Raw genomic sequence first — 25,117 nt, forward strand, 5'->3', positions numbered from 1 at the left:
ATTATTGTGAATATATTGATAAACAAAAATTAAAGGTACAATAAGTTGGAAGGAACATGAAGTTATTAGAAACAAAAAATAAAAGTTCACGAGCGAGAAATGATGACCGTAAACAAAGTGTCGCAAAACCATTAGAAACAACATGAAAATGAATGAAAAATGATGACCGCCGGCTCAAATTAACAATAAAGCTCAAATCTGGAAGATGGAAAATCTATTAAAACAACACCTGAAATAAGGTACATAATCCACCGAGGAAGAAATTCGTAGGTTATGATTCCCAATTACTTTGCCTTGGCAATAAAAAGCCCTTGTATTAATTCAACATCCAGAGGTTCACCAACGACTGCCCTTGAAGAGCTAATTTGTACTTCAACATGAATATCTACATCAGGATTACTATCGCATTTCATACTGCGTTCGTCTATCATGTCTGTTCATCATACACTGTGCGGTTATAAATTATTTTAAATATTTTTATTTAAAAAATTAAACACAAACAGTACTAGACAAAAACTGACCACACGATATGCAATGAACGAATACAATTTACGGATTCCCAAGATCCTCACTAAAAGAATCCAGAAGGGATCATATTGGTCTCAGATTTACTTTGTACACAAAATAATGTCACAATGCCGATTCCTTCACATTTGAACGGGTTCACTTATTTATTTTATTTTATTTTACGAATTTTATTTATTTCAACATGCATCATTTGGATGAGTTTAATTTCTTTAGTGGCCTCTTGACAATTTAAAGGTCACACTTTTCTATCTGCTGCAAGAACTTACACGGACAAATTAGGAGTATTAGATGCCATAAAAAGGCAAATAATCTTAAATGGCATCCACCCCCAGTAAGCCTACGGTGGCTCCATCCCTCCAAGGTGTTGTCAAGGCCGGTCCTAAGTTTTTTTAGTGCACACTGCAAAGACTCATAACGTGCCTTTTTTTAATACACAAACATATATTTAAAAAATATATATTTAAAGAGGGCTGGAACCCAGTCGAAGCTGGGAGGCTAGGCCCTCACGCCCAAATTATATTACTTGAGAAAACATACAATGGGTGGGGCAGAGTGTAAACCCCGACAATCAAAAGTAGAATTATATACAACCACTAAGCAAAACTCCATGAAATTTCAACCTTCAAGAAATCATCTTCAATAATTTCATAATCATGAGACTCCTCACCAACATTTTGTAGATGGAGGACCGGCTTTGAATGAATTAATTTAATTCATAAACTGTTACTGTTTGACAAAAGGCTTCTGCACGTTCCCAAGTAAAATCGCTCCTCCGACGAATCTCCAAAGAAGTCAAAGTTTGCATATGCATTTTGAAAGTCTTCTTCAGCTGTGTACCTGAAATTGGAGTTTTAAGAGATGAAGTGAACGTGTTTCTCATTTGATTGCCCTCAAAATTTGACATACATGACTAGCAAGGATTACGCACAAAGCATTCCAGCAATTTTGGCTGCTGCAAGGCCCATGCCGACGTCCACCACCACAGCTGTAGAAAAAGGAAAGATGTTATATTTTATCCTAGACAGTTGGGGTAGAGAATGCACATGTTTGTAGGAGTAACTTGTTTGCAACTTGAATTTTCTGCTTCAGGCTGCTCCCTTCATATCTGCAACGCACGGTTTATATAAACACGATTAATTCTCAAAGATAAATTTTTTATTTCTTTATAAGAAAGTGGCTCAAAGGAGACAGTCTTACCTTCAAGGCCCGAAGAAATCTCTGCAAAATGCTAAGGTGTGGAGACAACAGAGACAGAACACCATCAGGAAGAATGACCCAATGTACTGAGAAACTGCACTGACATCGTTATCATCATGGCATTCCATCCATGTAAAAGAATTTACTATTTTACAAGCAACTGAGAAACTTTGTTTTGCAACACAAATGACTCTTACGACATTGTTATCATCATGGCATAAGGACTAAAAGTTCATGGTGAATATGAATGGAGAAAACCTGAAAATGGGAAAAAATGTGTGCTTAGATTGTTCAATGTAATAAAAGGAGAAAAGCACACCGTATATACTGGAGTTGATTTTACAGACTCTCATCCCCAATAAAGCATCCAAATTTTCTTTCTTTCTTTAAAGACAGTACTAAGTCCATAGGACATTGTACGAACCTTCCATACGTGCAAGATGGGCTACGTCAATCTTTAGTAGTTTCTCCGGTTTTTACTATAATAATGTAGGTTACATTTCAAAAGGAGCATGAGAGAGTCTTTTAGAAAGCAAGTGAAGAAAGAGAGTTACAATTAGGGTAGTACAAAAGTTTTTTCGGCTTCAAAGCTCAAGCTCTCCCTCTATTCAACAGTTGGCTGCTTCTTGTACTCTCCTTTCACAGCAATGCAAGGCACAAAGGACGCCAGGAAGCCCAAGCTTCTAAAGACCCATACAACACAAAAAATCAACTGAATTCAAATATCTGCAAACTCTTAAGGATACATTTCGATTTGGTGATGAGTATCAACAAAGAATATTGACCAGTTAGAATCGAAAAGATAAAAGATTACCAATTTGTGTCCAAATTAGGATTTGATGATAAGGAAAGATGATTGAAGTTGAAGAATGATATTGATCCACGCATGAGTTGTGAATAGTATCCCAATTCTCCCTGTACAAAGATAAAACCAAAACAACTTAAGAAAACATAAAGAACAAATTTCAACTGATAATAATAAGCTTGGAACTATTACAATGAGTTTTAATTTTCAAACTAGTTCTGCTAATTAAAACAGATAGCCTGACATGACCGTAACATAAAAGCTTGCATACTTTATATGTTGCACTTTTCACAGCAGGAACACCTTGCCTCTAGCATTTTCGTTTCCTAGGCCATGAAAGTTTATATCCCCTGCCACTGCTGATACAGAGTGAGTTCCATGACCGAAAAAAAAAATTTCCTCAAAGACTCTCATGAGTAAAATCAAGGTCTAACGGGCTTGCTGTAAAATGAACATGTCATATGGTTTACAAAGTATTACCAACTACGAATGGCAACACAACTATAAAAATTGTGTTACGCATGGAACATGTATAAGCATATGCAGAACATTCTTGTTTATGGTTTAGTTATTGTTTGTTTTAATAAGAATGAATAGCAATTGAAAGTGTTAAATTGGTTTACACATATTTGTACAAGTGATTCGTACGTTTATGTCATACCATCTAAAGCATTAATCAGGTTTATATTCGAACACACCAACTTTCTCACTGAATCCCATAAAGTCCTGAGATCTTTAATGTTCTGCTAGGAAAGAGACAAAAATTAACAATAGTATCACTCTCGTAACAATCTGGCCAGAAGAAAAATTCCACTTTAAAACGTTTTGGAACAAAACAATGTGAATGATAATGAGAACTAGTCTGGCCATGTAGAACTAAAAGTGATCGACTGATGGTTGAACAACCAAGTCCGCTTCGATTTCAATGTATTTCTCAACAACAAAGTTATGAGCCAATTCAGAAGTTATATGCCAGCATACAATGGATGAAAGAAGGACCTGTTTGCATCAGCACCTGGACTTTGTTTGCACCTACTGCATTACATCGTTCCAGTTGAGCAAGAGTGTCATGAAAATGCCAAAGGATGCTAATAGAGTTATACATACCAATTGGAAACACAACATATATAATAAGTCAACTTAATTACTAGAAGAGAAAAGGGGGTGGAGTTTAAAAAACTTACATTGCTTAATTCACTGTGACAGTAAATTGGCGACACGTTGCATAGCTTTGGCAGAGGGTAGATTCATCAAATTCTTATAATTCATCTAATTCCCAACTCTACAAGGATGTAAGGTTACCCAACAGATCTGGCAAAGGCTCCACTCCCTCAAGTAGAGACTTGCATTAATTTGTAGCCCACAACTCACCACTTATTGGGAATAGGATGGAAAGCCGAGCCTTCAAACTGATAAGTATCGAACAAAGAATGTCGATCCAGTGTAATTAAAGGGATGAGTGCTTCCCTGTTTGTCTAAATTAGAAATGTTCGGTCAAGAGTTTCTACCAGACTACCAATTCTGCCTGGTCAAATATAACAACAAAACAACTTAGGAAATATATAGTACAGAACAAATTTTAACTTTTCAACTGATAGTACACAGAGCTTGAAAATATCATCTAGCATTGCAACTGAAGATTCTTTTATCTAATCTCTGCGATAATGAGGGTATTTTACAATGTAATTACTGTTCATACGATTAAAAAATCAGTTCAGATTTCACAAGTAACCATAAAAATATCTGTGCAATATCTTCGTATATAAGGATGATAACAAACAGAAAGAAATTTCAGCAGTTCTATATACTATATGAACATGATTTTACTTGGGTTCTGGAAATATTTGATTAAAAAAGATTCAATACCATGAACGGATAATTAAGAGGTTTGCTACCATGATAAGTATTATAACTTGAGGTATATTATTGAGAAACGAAGGTTGAGCGAGAAATTTGATATCTTGTGCATCAGTACCTGTACTCAATTTGCAGTTGTTGAGCATGACAAAAGAAATATAGATGGCACTGGAAAACATAACATACAAGTAAGTGAAAAGTCAGGAGTAGAATTCAGTTAGAAGAGAAGAGGAGGTGCGGATTAGAAAAGCTTACATGGATTAATTTCAAAGTGGAAGTTGGAGCCATTCGGACAAGTGTGGCCTTGCGCACCATGAAATTTGGTTTTTCGAATACAAGGTGCTGCCTACCTTCCCTCCAACTGTTGTGAGACTCAGAGAACTGATTTAAAAGAAGAGGGAGAAGGATAAAAAAAATTTGGTATACTAGTTTAAAGTTTGATGCAGTAGTTGAGACGAATAAACGAACAAAAGAGATATAAAATATAATTAACATGAACTCTATAATATGATTTCGAGAAGTTAAAAACTTACTTGTGATATCTGGAATGTGAGAAATTTTAGGCCAATCTATGCCGCTGTTCTTGGTGCATCTTTGCTTTAGAAGGGGATGGCATCCAAAAATCAACAGGGTATATAATTTGGTGAGGCATTGCATAGCTTGGACACGAGGCAAATTCATCAGATTCTTGCAATTCCAAATCTGCAGCTCTATAAGGGATGTAAGGCTACCCAACCATTCTGGCAAAGTCTCCACTCCGTCAAAGTTACGTACACACAATGATGTTAGAGAAGTGAGGTGTTGAATTTGTTGAGGCAGAGACTTGAGCTTAGGCCAACCAAACAAGTATACGCATTTTGAAAGTTTTCTTCAGCAATCATGTTTGACAAAAGGCTTCTGCAGGTTCCCAAGTGAAATCGCTCCTCCGGTGAATCTCCACAGAAGTCAAAGTTTGCATACGCATTTTGAAAGTTTTCTTCAGCTGTGTACATGAAATTGGAGTTTAAGGAGATGTAGTGAACATGTTTCTCATTTGACTAGCAAGGATTACACACAAAGCATGCTCATGAACTTTCTATCAAATTAGAAGTATTATCTGAGAATAGCAAGAAGGTGGGAAATATGGAAGCACTCTTTTTGTTCATGTATTAAAAGTTACCTACTTTTGGTTACGATACACTTCATTCCAGCAACTTCGGCCGCTGCAAGGCCCATGCCAATGTCCTCCACCACGGCTGTAGAAAAAGGAAAGATGTTATATTTTATCCTAGACAGTTGGGGTAGGGAATGCACATGTTTGTAGGAGTAACTCCTTGTTGGCAGCTTGAATTTTCTGCTTAAAATAACAGAGACTACTTCCTTCATATCTGCAATGCACAGTTTATTATAAACACAATTAACTCTCAAATAAAAATGTTAATCCTTCATAATTGCATAAAAAAGTGGCTCAACGGATATAGTGTTACCTTCCCAGCCCAAAGAACTCTCAGTAAAATACTAAGGTGTTGAGACAATGGTGAGCAACACCATAATAAAGAGTGACCCAAAGTACCCAATATGGACCTGCACTGAGCAAACTTTGTTTCAGAAAACAAATTACTCTTACAACACCGTTATCATCAATGGCATAATCGCTAATAAGTTCATGGTGAATATGAAATGGAGAAAACCTGAAGAAGGGAAAACATGCGTGCTTAGATTGTTCAATGTAAAAGAAAAGGAGAAAAGCACACCTTGTATACTGGAGCTGATTTTACAGGCTCTCGTCCTCAATAAAGCGTCCAGAATTTCTTTCATTCATCAAAGACAGTACTAAGTCCATAGGACATTGTACGAACCTTCCATACATGCAAGCTGGGCTACGTCCATGTTTAGCAGTTTCTCAGGTTTTTACTATAATTACATTTCAAAATGAGCACGAGTCTTTTAGAGAGTAACTGAAGAGAGAGAGTGCTGCCTACCTTCCATCCAACTACAGTCTGTCATCTTGTGGCCTTGCACACCGTGAAATTTGGTTTTTCCGATACACATTTGCTGTAGTTTAATAAGGTGCTGCCTACCTTCAACTCAACCATTGTATGATTTCTAGTTAACTGATTTAAAAGAAGAGGGAGAAGAATAAATAACTTTTGTTATGCTAGTTTAAATTTGTATGTAGTAGTTGAGACGAATAAAAGAAGAAAAGAGATAAACATGTAACATGAGGATTTCAAGAATTTTAAATCGTACTTGTGATTTTTGGAATGTGAGAAATCTTGGGCCAATCTGTGCCGCTGTCCCTGCTGCATCTTTGCTTTAGATCGGGATGACATCTAGAAATAAACAGGGTATGTAATTTGGTGAGGCGTTGCATAGCTTGGACACTTGGTAAGTTGGTCAGATTCTCGCAATTCCAAATCCTCAGCTGTGTAAGGGATGTAAGGCTACCCAACCATTCTGGCAAAGTCTCCACTCCGTCAATGTTACCTACCGACAATGATGTTGGAGAAGTGAGGTGTTGAATTTGTTGAGGCAGAGACTTGAGATTAGACCAACCATACAAGGATAAGCTTGTAAGGTGCATTAATGATCCAACTTGAAAATCAGGGAAGGAATCGAGCTCCTCCCAGAACCCACCGACTTCCAATATCTTCAAGGGCGGGAGCTGCTGCATCTTTGCTTTAGAAGGGGATGACATCTATAAATATATAGGGTTTGTAATTTGGTGAGGCGTTGCATAGCTTGGACACTAGGTAAGTTGGTCAGATTATTGCAATACTTAATGCTCAGCTGTGTGAGGGATGTAAGGCTACCCAACCATTCTGGCAAAGTCTCCACTCCGTCAAAGTTACGTACAGACAATGATGTTAGAGAAGTGAGGTGTTGAATTTGTTGAGGCAGAGACTTGAGCTTAGGCCAACCCGTCAACTCTAAGCCTGTAAGGTGCATTAATGATCCAACTTGAAAATCAGGGAAGCAATCGAGCTCCTCCGAGAACCCACCGACTTCCAATTTCTTCAAGTGCGGGAGCCGTTGTAACCCCATCGGCAGATATTTTAGCTTTTTCCAATTTACAATCCCCAATTCACGGAGAGAATTGAGGTTGTCTAAACTTGGAAGAATCTCTAAATTAGGGAAACCTTTTAATACCAGCGTCTCAAGAGAGAGTGGAAATTGCAGCCCGCTCACCCCACTTTCCAATCCTTCACATTCTTTAATCGTCAGTTCTCGAAGGGAGGTGAAGGTGCGCAAATCTGAAAAAGATTGTAGAATAATGCTGCTACTTTGGACACCAAACGATGATGATGCTACCTTTGGGCATGCACTTATCTCCAAATTCTGAAGAGACGCACATTGTTGTGGAAGAGCAGGTAAGCTTGATAATTCTTTGCAATTAATAATTCTCAAACGCTGAAGAGAGGACAAGCCGCCTTTAATTTCAATTGATGTCAGATTATTAAGACCAAGTATAATCAATTCCACGAGAGAGGCCCATACACTCAGTGGGCCTGATAGTCCATTACATTCCCAAATATACAAACGGCGAAGACGTGCAAGGGTGTAAAATGGAAACGATGTTACACCATTGCAACCTTCTAAATGCAATGTTTGGAGAGAGGTGCAGTACTCTAACCCACTCGGTAGGCTTGACAATCGTTCACAATGCGTAATGTCTAAGACCCGAAGAGATGTCATGCCCTGTGTAATTGGAATCAACTCTAGACTAGGACACCAGTGAACTGTTAGGTTTTCAAGATGAGGGAGTGTGTCTAGCCCATCCGCCAAATGCCTTAACGTTTTACAATTCCAAATTTTCAATATCACAAGAGAGACGCAAGAACCAAATACATCTGAGGCAATACAAGTTAAATCATCGCAAGCACTTATCTCTAAAGATGAGAGATTATTGTTGTTCTTCAACATCCCTTGTGGAAAACAAGTAAGCTCCTTAATACCTTTTATTTTGAGGGAAGTGAGAGTTGTCAATCCACTGCTTATTTCTTCTATTGGCGTTCTGCTATCACATGAAATTATCTCCAAATTTTGGAGAAATGGAAAATGACTTGGAGCATTTCTCAACTTGGAACAACTATCGATGGTCAACTTCTCGAGGCAAGGAAAAACCACTACTTTCTGTGTTGACATTGTTGGTGCTTCCTTCCATTCAATTAGATCACCACACCTAGATATATATAATACTTTTAGTGCAGGAAATAAAGTAATTATCTCCTTACTTGTCGTGGCTACATTGTGGACATGATCATAACCGTAGAACTCAGCTCCAACACATTTCAAGTTAGCCATTCCGCTAATCTTAAGCTCCGTAAGATTAGGTAGATGACCAAGCGGTGGGACTTCTTCACATTTGTCGCATCCAAGTAATTGAATCTTCTTCAAGTTGTTGAGCAGTAATGACCTACTCATCATCCACGATGGAAACTGATCGCCCACGAAATTTTTAATACTTAAGCTCTCCAACCCAGAATGCGGTCGAAGGCCTTCCAGTACATCCTCATCCTCATTGTTGTTGGTTATTGACCTATTTCTTGTCCATTTGAAGCTTAAATGGCATACTTTCGTCTTATCCTCCAACTTAGCTTTCTTTGCTTCTTCTCCATTCTTCACGTGCTCCAGATTACAAACAATTAATTCACCTCTCAATTGTTTCAAGTCAGCCAACTCTTCAATTTGACGACCAATCTCATTACCCACCGAAAAGTAAGGTACTGTTCGAAGGCAAGTCAACCGCCTTATCCCTTGGGGAAATTTCGTACTCTGATCAAAATAAATATGCCTCAGGTTGATCAAACTTTGCAGTTCTTTTGGAAACTCTTTAAGGGCACAATTTGTTGCTCTTAACGTCTGTAGGTTATAGAGCTTGCCTATAGAGTTGGGGAGTGTTGTGAATCTTGTTTTGGAAATGTCAAGATACCTCAAGTGTTTCAGCCTTCCAACTGAAACTGGAAATTCTTCAAGATTAGCTTTACACAAATTTAAGACACGTAAAGCTTTGAATCGTGGAAGAATGTTACTGGGAACTTCACCATCATCAAAAAACAACGATCGCAATTTCCTAGCACCTCTTTCTAGAATGTTTTCTAGTATAAAAGTAGAAACCCGAGCAACATGTCGAATCTCAACTGCATTACCAGTGTCATGTAAGTCTTCCGTCAAGATTTCAAATTTGGATATAAGCTCTGCCAAATCGTGCACAAGATCATGCATCTTGCATTTGTTAACAATGCCATTGTCACTCATTGAAGCATCTTGAAATAAGGAGCTCTGCAATAGGATATCAAAATATTCATTGCCTACGTCTTCCATATCTTTACTTTCGTCAGGTGAAGGGTGGAGTAGTCCTTGAGCCATCCAAAGTTGAATCAAGTTGTCTCTTTGAATTTCAGAATCTTTTTTGAACATTGAGCAATATGCAAAACATTGCTTTAGTGATGGTGATTCTAAATTGTCAAAACTCAACTTCAAGACTGGCATAATTCTATCTTCTCCTTTGGGTAAGTTGTCCCATATTTTATTGTCTTTAAACAACGACCATTCTGCAATACTTTTTTTAGTGTGCAAAATGCTTCCCAAAACCTGTTGATTGGATTAATGAGTTTCAAAGGTGTCATAAAACAATGTAGAAAATAGGGACTCATATAAGATAAGAAGTTTTTGTTTACTTAATTTTGAATCCCCTTGCCTAAAAGGGAAAAATCTAATGTAATAAGTATAATTCTTAATAGTGTGCAAAATGATATTAGTAGTTGTTTACTTATTTTTGGTGTTTGACAAAATTTCTAAAATACCCATTTAGTAGTTGTTACTATGAGAAGGAGACTCAAGGCAAAGGGGTAGAGGAAGACCTAGAAAGACTTTGAAAGAGACTATATGAAATGATATGGAGTACTTGAAGCTAACAAAAGACTTGATGCAAAACCGAGCGTAGTGGTGTTCTAGGATTCATACAGCCGACTCCACTTAGTGGGAATGAGATAATGCTTGGTTGTTGTTGTTTTTGTGTCCATTAGTAGTTAAAAACATGTTTTATTCTTGATTTGTTGGGACAATGAATTTATTTTATCTAGCTTATGTCTTGTTCGGATCAATAAGTTGCTAAAGTTGGTTCTTGAATAAGAAAAAGCTAATGAAACCACATTTTTATATACCATCTAAAATACAAGTGATGTGTACATGTCATATCAATTATTGATTTTGGTGAAGTCTTTACACCCTCTAGAACATCAATCTACGTAAATTGTACTTTCAAAATTCAAACTCAATTCAACCATCTTGCAAATAGTAAGACTAAAATTCGAAGGGATTGGATCAGTTTGTTTGCTATCAATTATCAATGAAATTGAAGTTCTTTTAGTCATCTATATGTATTGAACAAATTGACGATGTTGGTACCAAGTGAAATATGCATGATATCGGATAGCTAATATCTATGATTTGAAGTGAAATTTTGTAATGAACATCTTTAAATGATGACTATGAAAATGAATAGTTCTGATCATGAAATTTGTACGATCAAAGTATGTTCGTCACAAGGCATTGTCCTAATTTATAAGGTGGTGCACCCTATGGGTTGAAGGCGAATATTATCCCAACATATAAATGAAAACATGTAAAAAAAAAATAGGTGCAAATAAATGATACATAATAGTACGCACCTTTGCCACCAATGGAACACCACCACAATTTTTAGCAATCTCCTTTCCAATTGTCTGGAATTCATGAGCTATATGAGCACTGTTACTGGGGAAAGCTCTATGTTTCATGATGAACCAACATTCATCCACAGAAAGTTTTCCCAAATCATGTCGCGGAAGTAGTTTTTCAGATACTGATGCAACTTTGCCACTGCGAGTAGTGACAATAATTTTGGACCCCTTAGCAGAATCAAGCTTAAATAAACATTCCATCAAATTCTCCCATTTTCTAGAGTCGTCGTTCCAAACGTCATCAAGTACGAGTAAGTATCTTTTGTCTTTCAACTCTTCATTAAGGAACTTAAGCAGAGCTTCCTGGTTATCTTTTGAAGAAGGGACATTTGCTGGTTTAAGTTGTTCTAACATCTTGAGTAGAATTAAATGAACATCAAAAGTGTCCGACACACAAACCCATATTCTCGTTTCGAAATGCTTGTGTATCAAATCCTCTTTGTAAACTGACTTGGCCAATGTTGTTTTTCCGAGGCCTCCCATTCCCACGATGGCCATAACCACAAGATTTTCTTGATTGTACTTGAAGTCGGTCAAGGTTGTGACTATATTCGACACAACCTCTCCCCTTCCAACGGTTATTTCATCTCTGCCAATGAGTGAGTTGGTTTGTCTGTCCCATCTAGCTTCCTGAGGGTTTGCATCTATTTTCTTGGAGACTAGACCAATGAAAGCTGCCTCACCCTTGAGAACTACCAAGGATTGGTTGATCTTCTGAATTTTATGTGCCATTTTCAAACGAAATGCAAGTGGATTGGAGAGTGAAAAGAAGTTGAGTACCTTTTTCTTCATATGATTTTGGAGTTCAACTTTACGGCGAACCATTTCGTAGTCGAACTCATCCATCAGATCGTCAGCATCATGAGCTATATCTTTAAGTTTCATCACCCACTCCTCCACCGCCTTGACCCGATCCTGTGGTTGGTCGGAAACAGCTCCCAAGAAATCCTGAATGGTGAGTAATGATTGGCGAAGCCGTTTGAGTTCAGCTTTGAAACCCCAAGCGAGACCGAGTTCTTGAGCAGCAAGTGACGCCACCTTCGATAGTATTCCCTCAACAGAAAAAGTAAACACAGTTTCTGCAAGCTTCCCTTCCATGCCGATCGAGTACTGAATGTTCTCTCAATTTTCTCTCAAGTGGATAGAAGGAAAAAAATGACGATGGCCGACTGCAATACACCAGATGTGGTTTTAAATACTTGCACAATATTTTTCCTTTCACAACTTGTGATCCAACTTTCTCATAATAATTGGAGGACATATTCGATCCTTTGCTTCTTAGTCAAGCGAAGGACATATTCAATCCTTTGTTTTATACTTTAAGCGAAGGACATATTCAATCCTTTGCGTTATGTTTTCATGTATCTTACGTTTTGAATTGAATTGATTCTTCGTGATGCCTTGAGTGTACTTGGTCATTATGAATTGCAAGGGCTTATATGTAAATAATCCATCATTAAATGACGATTGATGGCAATATTGCAATATTTTTGGCTTATAAGCTATGTGTCTATACTTTCTGGTTCATTTGTTCTTTCCTTCCTTGATGCGCTCTCAAGAATCTTACCATTTGCTAAATTGCTTTCAAGTTGTAACTCTTTTTTTCTTCATTCCTTTACTGCATGTACTGGTCCTTATGTCTCGCCACTATCTACGTTAACCTATGCGTTTTGGCTCTTTTTCATCAAATAATCATGAACAAGAATCATATGTTCGTAAAGAAACAAACATTTTTAACTTTATTTAAAAAAACAATAAAAAAGTAAATACTCCGAAAGAAAAATAAATAGCTATGCCAAGTAATTTACAAAGATTTTATTTCTTATTAAACAGACGATTACACACCATCTGTACATATGTATTTGACATATTCCAACTTAGAGGAACCTTTGACGTTTGACAAATCAAGTGGCGAGTAAAGGTTGCTTGATTTATGAACCAAATGGATTATCATATATATAGATTAACAAGTTTCTATTTAGTGGCGGAACTAGGATCCAAAATAGGCTGAACCACAAAAGATGAAGTTGCACCACAAAGCATGCAATAGCATTAAATTGTGCCAAGCGTATAAACACAATATTTTCGAGAATAATAATGTCCACCAATGAAAGATGTTCATTTGCAAGTTGTTGCAGACTCACAAATATAGTTTACACATTTTCTTTCTCAAATCTAATTTAACAATTGACGCAATGCCTAAACTTGGACATCAATATCATCAAATTATCATCACTATATATAATTCAAACTTGTTCAATAAAACAAAGTCATTAGAAGCTTAGAGTTGCGTAGAGCTTGTTCTTATATACTGGGCTCACAAAATAAAATTGAAAAAGGCCCATAATGATCTCTTGTGACAAGAAAAGCCCACAATTTCTTACTTGAAATTAGGTGCCCATTTTTCTTGCACCATAAAGTGAGACGATTTAATGTTAACCTTGTTAAGAAGTCTAAGTGACTAGGAGGGTGATAATGAGTTATGATTAGAATAAGGAGGATATATTCAATTGGGATTTTGAGGAATTTTATTTTTTTTAATGAATTTAGGAGATTTTCAATTAGGATTTTAAATAATTTTCTGAGATTCAAGGTGTATTTAATCAGGATTTTATGATAGTTTGTTGAAATCCTTATAAATCCAGGAGTATTCAATTAAGATTTTTAAAAAAAGTTTATAACATTTGTATTCAATTATAAATTGATTTTAAAGAATTTTAAAAAGTTGAGGAATTAGAGGAAATTAGAGAAATTTCGTAATCTATTTTAAGCATGTACAAATCTCACATCTCTCTTTGAGATTTCGAGGAAATTGAATCAAAATTTTATATGAAATCTCTATAAATCAATTAAACTCTATAAAAATCCATGGATTTATAAATTTATTAAAGTATCTCAAATTGCCCCTAAGTTTATGGTTCAATTCTCTTCGATATTAACGCATCGACACGAAAACGAATGTATGCAAATTCCCAGGGATCATGTACTTCCTCCTTAGCTGCGATTCTCTGAGTTCTGCGTATGCTCTGTATCTAGGTCCTTTCTCCATGGCATAGTTCTCGATGGTGAACCTCAAGGAACTGGATGTTGATCTGGGTTAGGGTTTTGGGAGAGATGTAGAACCCAGATGGGTTGCATGCAGTGGGTCCCACATTTTAAAAATAAAAAATATTTAAATAATTTTGTTTTTAATTTTTAATATTTAATTAATTTTTTTATCTAGTTGGTTGAGGAAGTGGGCCCGCCTCAAACCATGTCAGTATTTAATAGAAAAATTGACAAATATCTGACATTGCAACAAATTTGTAAAATGAAGTATGATATTATAAATTTTAAAATATAAGGTATAAGATTGTGGTTCAACTCATAATTAAAGTAGTTATGTACTATCGGCATGATCAACTATTATGAAAAGGAATGTAGTGGTAAAAGTTTCATGTTAGAAAATGTGCATGCTAATAACTGTTTGATCGATCTAGTGGCATATAATTTCTACTTCTATGAAAGAGTTCATGAATTCAAATATCATAGATGATAATTGTTGAATTATAGAAAACAGATTGCACGTTTTCTTTCTTATTTTTATAGTACTTGAAGTAAAACTAGTGTTCAAATTGTACGTGAGATACAGCGTGTTACAATTTTTTTTTTTTAATGGATTTTTCATTATCTCTACAACACTCATTGTGTGAGCAGAGTCAAGTGAGGGGGTGGGGGAGGGCGGAATAGTGAATCCATGAAATGTAAGTTTCTCTTCCAATGGGGAGTGTTGTAGACTTATCGGATTACATCTCCATTTGTAGTTAAGAATCTCTCCAAGTGTGGAGAACCTCCATTGATGTTCAGGCGCTACTATTTCCTAGCTTATCTAGTTCCATGATTATCCAGTTCTAGTTCCCCGAGTGTGCGGAAGGAGTTCATATTACTAGTCGTTGAGAAGAAAGTTTACAAGGAAAGAAACAACCATTCAATTACTATGAAGACAAAAAATTTCCAAACCTCGGGAGGCAGAAATGATCATGCATGATGCATCATCAATTATTTAGCAGAATAAGAACCTGAACATGGTATTTAACTTGATACATATTCTCCATAAATATACAGCAGCAACCAAACGTTATTTCACCAAACGGAATCGGTTGTATGAATTCTCCATACATATCGTAACATATATTTCATAAGGGTTAATGTATAAATATCTTCCTACACAAATTTAAGCCCTATAAATATCCTTTCTTTTTACTAAATAAGCATATGATCAGCTAGAAAAGTAGCTAGCTAGAGAGACTTTGTAACACCAACACAAACACAATAAATATCACAAAGCATATGATGATCATATTCATTTATTTTCATGGCATGTACAATTTGTTGCCACATTTACACCTCCAAGCCTCCGGGTAGTACTCCGCCATCACGGGCGTCCCGGGTGGCACAGACACGTGAACTGGCTTGCACGGCGTGCACCTGCCGCACTTGGATGTGCACCGAGGCGGCGACGATCCAGGTCCACTCAGGTACCTCCTAGCCAAGCTCAAAGGCATCATCCTCTGCTCCCTCATTTTGTCACCGTGCTTCCCAAATTCCTGCACCACATTAGTTAGTTAATCTCCCAAAAATTAGCAGCTATAACACAATTATGCCACCAACCCTTTTGCGCACACAGTTTTCTATTGTCTACTGAGACTTGTCACACATATATCCTTAGTGCTAACGTGCGCCCGCATAATGCTAATGTGCGCCGGCCCCCATAACAATTTTTTGTTCACGGGAGTGTAGATGTATAGAACATGGTTGGAGCGGGTTGGGCGCTGAGCACAGCAGGCGCAAGTTACCAAGATGCATTGGAGTTTTTAGAAGACGACAATATGAACAACAAAAGCTTTTTCTTTTGCTTCTGAAATGGCAAAGAAAAATATGGTGTCCCTCCAAGCCTAAAGCTGTGTGCTAAATTACGCCTGTGGTTCTGTGTGCTTCTTAGTTAGGCAGGCTGAGCCTACTACAAGACCATTTTTCTAACGATGGACCAGGGTAAACAGCAGCAGGACCACCCTGCCCCCAGTCAGTGTGGGCTACTTATCGATCACCACGGTGGCTTGATCAGTAATAATAACAATAATATGGTTCTATTTTGTCCTTTCAGTTTCAAACATGCATAGTTGCATATGCAGTCTTTATCAAAAACCCAGCTTGCGTCAAAGTTAGTCAAAGCTACTAGAGTCTTGTTGTAAGGTCACGATGATTGATGTGATTCGTATGGAGAAAAATAAATAACATAAGAAATACGCATTAATGCTAATTAAATGTTGGAGTATAAGATAAGGTAGCGATTCCGGCACTCTTCGTTTAACCATCTGCACTCCAAACACTTTGTAAGCGCAGAGGAGAAAGCTAAAGGAGGAGTGTTAAAATCACGGACCATAAATTATGATAGGTATGGTGGAACAACCTACCTGAAAATATGAATCGAGTTTAGCCGTGAAGGTACACGTAATATCTGCATTTTAGAAACAAGTAGATAAATTAAATTTGTTTAAATGAACATTAATTCAGTGAAAACTTCAATTTTGTAAAGAAGAAGAATATAAAATGGGAAATTAATTTGATTGTTGAAAACTTCACCTGGGCATGTACTGGTAGTGGAGCTGATGGTGGTGAAAAGTGCATAAATTGAGAAAAAGCTGATGGCGGTGAACCTTATTAGTCTGTGAAGTGCCTTCAACTCCATGAACAGCAAGATGAAAGCTCAAAGAAAATCCACCAATGACAGAAGAACACAGCAACTTTATCTGATATTTTCTGGGCTCTCTCTCTCTAGCTGTTTTTCTCTCTGGAACCCTTTTTCATATTAACTAAGTTCCCATGTTGCAACTGTCATCTCAGCTCTTAAGTGGGGGTGGTTGTTGTGGAGGTTGAAAAAGTAAAGGGATCGAATATTTAAGCAAGTTTTTAGAGAGAGAGAGAGAGAGAGAGAGAGCGAGAGAGAGAGAGAGAGAGCAAGAGCGAGACAGAAAAAAGAAGGGTGAATCTATGAGGGTCGTCGCATCCTAAGCATTGCCATGTTTGGTTGTTTGATTCTCTTGCAGGCTTTTCTCTACTGTCTTTCTACAATTCCCAAACCCAGAAATGTTAAAACAACTACTGCTCTGCTACCTTCTGCACCCCTCCTCTTTTCCACAGTCCACTCTTCCCCCTCTTTCTTTTTCCTTGTTTTTCCTCAGCCACCTCTCTCACTCCCCTACCCTTCTTTGACTATATCTTCTTTGGTTTTTATTATCTGCCCTCGTCCCTTTTCAGTTCTCTAATTTTTTTAATGCACCTAAGTTTTACTATCCCCTAGTGTCTCATTCACGAAATGAAAGAAAAGTTAAATATGTGTACAAATACACCAGTTAAAAAATTAACACAAAAAATCTCAGTGTGCATACTAAAAAAAATCTCTCTTAACGTGTATTATTGCTGTCCAAACTCATCAGGACCAAAATATTATTCTTACCAGAACATTTATAGAGTGGTAATATGTTCATCCCAATATCTTATTTCTCCACCCATCTTATATTTACACGCACCATAAAAAGTGAAAAAATACATCAACTCTTTTCCCACCCACCATTATTTCCAAAATAACCCTACATATTTGTTTTTCAATTTTTTTCTTGCTTTAAAAAAATTAGTACAAATTAAAAAAGAAAACAATTATCACTAAATGAAAATACCTAAGAACTCCAAATATCACCAGCAGCAACTCTCTCCCCAGAAAATTTGCAGAATTATCACTAATGACTCCCCAAATCCCCAACACCAAGCATCCCTCCTCTATCGCCAACCATCGCAACACCACCACGACTCGAAAACCGCTCCAGTACCCAATTTCTGTCGTTTTCAATTTGAATTCAGACCGCACAAGAGAGAGTGTGATTAAATTGGAAGAGCTTCACTCATAGTTTGGTGTTGCACTGGCTTTCCCTGACATCAAATTCCTCCAAATTCAATATATGGTAGGTATCCAAAGTGTTCCAAAACACCAAACACAATCGGAGTTCAACGAGTGTATGATCTGTGAGTCCCCTAATGTAATATGGAGTATGAGCTTCTCTCCTCATCTATCTCAACATTATAATAGTCATGAAGATTAACTTGCTCTACTCTTTGGTGAAGCTTGATCACACCTTCCACAACATGCACTTTATTGCAAGCCTTGAGGCTTTGCTTTGTCAAGTCCGAATTCACCCTCTTCCTGATAAGTTTAATGTCTAAAGTTTCTTCCCCATGAAAGCTTGTGGGGTTCATGGTATTTTTTTCTTTTTCTTATTTATGATATTTTAGGTTATTTTATTTTATCAGTATAACTAATAATTTGTTTTGTTTTTTTTTTTTTTGGAAAGTGTATAACTAATAATTTGCTTAAAAAGAATCAATATAACTAATAATTAAGTGGCAATATATGATTGGTTGGTCTTTAGGTCTTTAAAGGTCATTTTATACTAGGATAAATTTGTCAATAAGAGTATCATTTTATAGTGGGTGTGGAAATAAAACACTGGGGTGGGCTTAACAGTACTTTATTTACATTACATTATTAAATAAGATATCTCCTAAATTAAGTATATTATCATTTTTGTTTCTATCGGACTGTGAATTGAAGGAGTAATTTATTTAAAATTCGATGCAATTAATAGAGTATGAATGAAGACTTTGAACATGATAATAATATCATGTAACTCAATTGATAGTGTAAGGATGTTCAGATTATGGGGAGTGGTTATTTTTATCTATCGGGGATCCTTATGTAAGTTTACTTTCCTTGTTAAAAAAAAAGGTGTTATCCATGTTAGTCTAGAGTAATGTTATGCTAAATAAGAAAGATTGGTCAAGACCCTTTTTTTTTTTCTTTTCCTTTCGGTTGAATATTGCAAAATATACTACTGAATATTAGTAAAAACCACTTTAAGAATCATCTTGGAAACAAACCTATCAAAGATTAAATATCTTATACATGCAACAATAGTCAAGTGAAATAATAGTTGAGTTTACGAGTATTTGTTTTCTTTTTGAAGCATTGTTTTAAGTGCTTTGACTATGAAATCTAGCTTTGATCGACAAACATACTTGTGAAGAGTCGTGTGGTAAATTGGCAACTTGTAAAAATGGGTGAAGCATTATTATGCACCAACCACCTTTCAAGGCTTAGATGCGTTTGTTCAATTCACAACTCCGTTTCACCCCTGTTTGCTTTGGAATTTTGGGAAAAACCAAAAGTACACACTGCCTGTAACATGCAGCAGTGGACCTTCGGGATGAAGGGAAAGCATTTTACTTCTGGTCTATGGTGAGATCAAACTGTTAGCATCTAATCAAAGTGCCGTGAAACAATCCCAAGCTGTTAATCTGTGACACTTCTGGCCCAAAATTATGGCAATATGCCACTGAATCTGACCATCAAATTGGCTGGCCACTCAACTGGACCCTCCTAATCAATGAAAATTTTGAGATTCCAAAAGCAATCAGGTGTGGACAAATTGTCCAGACAAATCAGTAAGAAAATGGTGAATGTTTGGTGATGGGTTTTGAAATGCGGGTAGGAAATGGATAATTGACAGTTTACTTGTTCTTTCACATCGCTTATAACTTTCTACTTCTCTTATATTCCGTTCATGTTTTTTTGTAGGGTTATTATACAAAATGACCCCTGAGATTTGCATGATCAATAGAAATGGTCATTGAGATTGAAAATCAATTTTTGGTCATTCTGCTAAAAACGATTTTGGGCAATTTTCAAAGCTTTGTAATTCAATCGTTTCTTAACCAAATTCAACTCATAATACATCAAAATGAAGATAGGAAAGTGTATAATAAGACTATACCATTTGGAAGCCCAATGGTTGATGGAGATGGCCGGAAAATAGTCTGAAAGGTGACTCTGCGGGAAAACTGGAAAACTCGCCGGAAACTAGGTAAACTTTAAAGTTCATAACTTCTTCAATACTCAACCAAATCAAGTGATTCAAAAACGAAAATAATACTTCTTGACGAGACGAAGAGAATGGTACCTTTTTCGAAGACTAACTCGCTGTGGTTTGGTCGAACAACAGCTCGAACGTGGCTAACCATTTTCAAGTTAGCCACTTTCGAGCAGTTTTCCAGCCAAACCACGGCGAGTTAGTGGTAAAGAAAGATACCATGCTCTTCGTCTCGTCGAGAAGTATGATTTTTTTTTTTTGAATCACTTAATTTCGTTGAGTATTGAAGAAGTTATAAATGTTAAATGTTTGCCCAGTTTCCAGCATGTTTTCCAGTTTTCCCGCGTACCAGTCACCTTTCAGGTTATTTTCCGGTCATCTCCGACAATCATTGGTTTCCAAATAGGTATAATCTTGTTCTACACTTTCTTATCTTCATTTTAATATATTATGGGTCGAATTTGATTAAGAATTGATTAAGTTATGAAGCTTGGAAAATTGCCTAAAGAGTTTTTAACGGAATGACCAAAATCATGGATGATGGATAATCTCAGGGACCATTTCTATTGATTTTCAATCTCAAGGATCATTTCTATTGATCATGCAAATCTCAAGGACCATTTTTGTAATAACCCGTTAGCTTAACGGGTTGAACCCGACGTAAACTAATTAAACCCAATTCTTTTACAGGTCTAGGTAAACCCCTTTCAATACAATACTTGAAATTGAAAAAACATGGATATAAAAATAACAATAAAAATTAAACATAAATGAGGAAATTAATGGTAGAATAAGCTTATGTACTCTTGGAAGAGATAGTGAAATGACAGACATCTGTGTTTTTCTTTTTCCTAACATGAATTGCTAACAGACAACGATATAAACCATGAACAAATTATTCGACATATAACCTAATCTGCAGCCAGCCACTCGTAGCATACTAACGTTCCATTCTGCAAATTCTCAAACATTTCACTTAGCTAGGTGAAACGAAAAAAATGCCGAGAGGATAAATGGGTCAGGAATTATAAGTGCATTAGGGTTTTGAAACGATAAAAGTGGATGTATTCTTGCGCCATGAAGTAAAGACACTGGAAAAACCATATACAGAAACACATGTTCGATTTTATTATCTTACCCTAGCAATAAATTATTTGTTTCCAAGCGTGGGCATTTGGGAAAAAATGCAGATGCGGAGAAAAGGAAACTAACTTATTTTAAGTCTCTGCAAATATTGCAAACCTGTTCTTGTTTCTATGCTTTTGTTTCTGCTCGATAGGGTTCTGATGCCCTTTGCTTTCCCCCTAGCCTTCCTCTTTGCTAGTAGAAACCAAGTCCAGAGAGTCGTTGTCTCGCACATATGTATGTGTGTGTGTATTATATATCTCCATATATGTAGACCCACTTAGCCATACGTGAATATTTCAAACTTGAATTAAATTTGACCGTTGTCCCACCACTGCTAGGTTTAGGGTTTGAAAGAGATGTGTGCAACGCATTGGGTTAAATGAAGATGGACTCTCTTTTGAACAAAGCTGGCAGCCCTGTATTATGATTGTGACAGATGGGACTCTCTTTTGATCTGATTATCATAAATAATTGCTTGTGATAGTCGTTGTGGCTACTTTCTCCTATCAGGGACAATTTAGCGGCTACATTAGATATTTTGTCAGGATTCGATCTTATTGTGTGGTGTATATCATACACATACTCTAGCTAGATTTCATCAAACTTGTCATGGTTCAACTCTAAGATACGGTGTCATACATTCATCTCTAGTAAATGGTTAATTAGTGCCCACGATGATCATTCATAGGATATCGACTCTCAATTTAAATATAAAAAAATGTGTTAGGGATAACTTTTCATAAACAAATGCACGATTTTTAACTGTTGATACAATGTCAATCATTTATACATGCAAAACCTCTATTGCATTAACAACAAAGAATTATGATGAATTCGTGCATGGATGAAATTTCTCTTTAGATAAAACCCAACAGCAAATTGGAATTTCAAATTTACGGAGCTATTCTTTTTAATTTTTGGTCAACAATATGGAGCTATTCTGACTCCCTCTATTCACTCCAATGTACTGTGTAGAAGTGCATTAACGTCTCTGCATTTCAAATATTATTTATGAGAATTTTAACGAAATATTTTCAGTATGGTTTACTTTAAGAAAAATCATATTTTTATACTAAAAAGTCAATTATAATACTATTCATTTTATATTTTATTTTGTCTTTATCATTAAAACTCAAAATTTTCAAATATTTTTCATTAATTTTCCTATTATTTATTTGTACTCTCAACTACATACAAAATTACAGGGTTGAGGGTTCGATATTTATTTTCTTTTATGTGTTGTGTTGCGTCCAAACGGTTAATGATATTTGGTTAGAAAAGGCTGTACCATCTTGTATTGGAAAATAGGACCACTAAGGTCTGCCAAAACATATAACTACTTGAAACTACTAGTGTTGTAAAAAAAAATAAAAAATAAAAAACAAAACAAAAAAAAACGTATAACTACTAGTTGTTTATTGTCACAGAGAAGAACCCACCAAGCTAAACAGACAGTAACTCAAACACTTGTCATTTGACCAGCATGTTCTTTGAATTCAAACATGCTATTGTCCATTCTTATAGGTGTATGTGGCAACAATTAAACTATTTACACTCTTTTCATAAGCTTCTTTTACTCTTTCGGAGGAGTGCATGTAAAGATTATAGCAAATGAACTAGGTTTCATATATTATTACTTAAATGCTTCTTTCTCGCATCTCATATGATTTGCTACGTGAGGAGTGAGAAAGACTCATTAATCACTTACAACTGTGTTCTTTAGTAACACTAATTCAATTTTTTTTTTTTTAAATCAAAGTACACTAATTTAGTTGAGAGAAAGAATACAAGCGATGAGCGCAAATGAACTAGGTTTTATATTACAAGTGCCAATAATTTAAGCACTTTACTCTCCCTTACGTATCTTATGAGTTTGTACTAGTACCATAAGGTGATGCTATCCACGCATCTATTTTTACTTCTCACACATTCCTTGTTAATTTCTATCATTTGATCTTCTTTAGTTCATTCAAATCGACGGTTGAAAATTAAAAAAAATGTGTGAGAAGTAACAAAGAGTGTGGATAGCACCACCCCTAATATAATGCCGTGAGAACTATTAATTACTTGCGCCATATGTGAAAACAGCAAGAACAAACAAAGGGGACCATAACATATAGAATTTAATATTGATGATGGTATTGTCACTATTTTCATGTAGTATGGCAATACATATTACAAGGTGATCAGAGGATCCTAAGAGGGGACAAGTGGGATCATACATTTGCCATATGAAAAACGGTCCCCTACACTTCTTACTCAATTTTTATATCGTTTTCACGTTCTTGGCTCCATGCAAACTCCCCCAATTAATATTAAAATTTCAGGGTTTTGTGTTTGCTTGCATCTCTCTTTTTCTTTCTAATATTGTACTCATTTCTTGTCCCTTTTAAGCACGTACATGTTACCAACTCAACTATTCAGATAGATTCTTCACGTGATCATGCATGTCATTTTGACTGCTCTTCTAGTTACATTCTACACTTTACAGTTTCTAAAACAATAAGGCCCTCGTTCTATTAACTTTGATTTTCCTCATTGCCTTGCCTTAGAGTTCACTAGAAGGGAAGTTGCCTACCAATATAGGTTAAATCGGATCAAGCGAGATGAGTGTAATGAAATATTTTACAAAAAACTTGACTCAAAGTACAATTTCACTCATTTCAGTAGGTGAAAGTGGATGTGGATTACGCCATCTGTCAAACATACTCGTTCTTTTATACTTGAGTTCAAATTCCCTTTTAGTTCAGAATATCGCGTTTGTTTTTTAAAAACCAGTATATAATTTGGCTAAGGATTAATTTCATTCAATATGACAAATTGGTTAAAAAGAAATGTTCGATCTAAATTTGAGAATATGTAATTGAACTGTTGTTTAAAATTTGAAGTATTTAGACATACACTCGGATTTAATGTTTCTTAGTGAACAAAAATATTTCTATCACCTCAATTATTGATCTCGTGCACGCTTAACATCGTTAAGAGACACAGATGGTCATATGCTTCGCACATAAACACGAAATCAGTTAAGATAATATCAATAACAACCCACTTTTGATACCAAGTTACCATACGTAAATCAGCAACTCCAAAAATAGTTTTTTTTTTCTCGTTTTTTTACTCACTAAAACCGAAACCAATGCCTAAAAACCTAATTCACTAAATCCAGATTCACCTTGGTAGTTTTTGTATTTTTGTCTTTTTTTTTTTTTGGAACAAATGATATTATCTACACTAAAGGAGAATTGATGGACTTAGTCTCACAATGAGTTAACAATAATGTAATTCAAATTTGGTAGTTGTTAGTATCAGTTTAGTTCAATTCGTTAGAGTTGTGCCTTTGCATGAAGGCGTGGGTTCGAACCCTATCAGTGACTAATCTAACATCTAATCTAACAAAATCTATCGTTTGACAAAAAAAAAAAAATTAATAAGCCAAATCACCTATATTTAGTTACTTTCCTTAACTATACAAGTTTGCAGTACAACTTTTTCATATTTGTACCAAAGTTTCTGACAGCAAACTAGCTAGTGATTTTCTAAATTCTAATTAAATCGTTGATTACAAGTGTTGAAATACAAATTATAATAGGTTTTTCTCGGAAAATATATTTTGAAGAGCATGAATATGATAGTTTGTTGTAGTAGTGAGACGAATAAAAGAAAATTAATAAAATGTACAAAAATGATTCAAATTCTTGGAGTGCCACAAAGTGATGTGTGACTTTCTGGCACCCTCAAGAATTTGAATCATTTTTATAACAAACTATCATATTTATGTTCTTCAAAATATATTTTTCTGTGCGTGGAGCCCGACTCGTTTTCTGAGCACCTAGGAGTTTGTTTCATTTTGCGTGCGTGAAGCCCAACTCGTTTTGCATACCAAAAGCCCGTCATTTTTGCGTCCATGGAGCCCATGTCGTTTTGGCGTGCATGGA

At 36.0% G+C, this 25,117-nt stretch overlaps 2 protein-coding genes across 37 annotated transcripts; both read right to left on the minus strand.

Annotated features, from left to right (window-relative positions):
• Positions 1–972: 972 nt before the first annotated feature.
• On the minus strand, positions 973–12,250 carry LOC103945847 (putative disease resistance protein RGA4). Of its 36 annotated transcripts, none has more exons than XM_048569489.1 (15): positions 11,041–12,250; positions 7,041–9,961; positions 6,617–6,675; positions 6,349–6,480; positions 5,854–6,280; positions 5,551–5,754; positions 4,921–5,369; positions 4,643–4,768; positions 4,506–4,555; positions 3,715–4,055; positions 3,530–3,565; positions 2,802–2,886; positions 2,540–2,640; positions 1,726–2,408; positions 973–1,633 (listed from the first exon to the last, which is right to left on the minus strand). In XM_048569489.1, exons 1-4 carry the CDS (start codon positions 12,187–12,189, stop codon positions 6,473–6,475), a joined length of 4,137 nt encoding a protein of 1,378 aa, XP_048425446.1. In that variant the 5' UTR covers positions 12,190–12,250; the 3' UTR covers positions 973–1,633; positions 1,726–2,408; positions 2,540–2,640; positions 2,802–2,886; positions 3,530–3,565; positions 3,715–4,055; positions 4,506–4,555; positions 4,643–4,768; positions 4,921–5,369; positions 5,551–5,754; positions 5,854–6,280; positions 6,349–6,472. The 36 variants fall into 36 exon arrangements, with proteins under 36 accessions (XP_048425446.1, XP_048425463.1, XP_048425454.1 ...); XM_048569506.1 differs by having other exon boundaries at positions 2,802–2,889; XM_048569497.1 differs by having other exon boundaries at positions 2,802–3,273.
• Positions 12,251–15,190: 2,940 nt separating this feature from the next.
• Positions 15,191–17,295, minus strand: LOC103945809 (EPIDERMAL PATTERNING FACTOR-like protein 6). The gene is made up of 3 exons (XM_009356392.3): positions 16,714–17,295; positions 16,545–16,588; positions 15,191–15,677 (listed from the first exon to the last, which is right to left on the minus strand). Exons 1-3 carry the CDS (start codon positions 16,817–16,819, stop codon positions 15,444–15,446), a joined length of 384 nt encoding a protein of 127 aa, XP_009354667.1. The 5' UTR covers positions 16,820–17,295; the 3' UTR covers positions 15,191–15,443.
• Between the last annotated feature and the right edge of the window lie 7,822 nt (positions 17,296–25,117).

The sequence above is a fragment of a genome, unplaced genomic scaffold (genome assembly GCF_019419815.1).
Source record: "Pyrus x bretschneideri cultivar Hongxiangsu unplaced genomic scaffold, Pyrus_bretschneideri_v1 Contig5, whole genome shotgun sequence".
NCBI classification, from domain to species: Eukaryota; Viridiplantae; Streptophyta; class Magnoliopsida; order Rosales; family Rosaceae; genus Pyrus; species Pyrus x bretschneideri.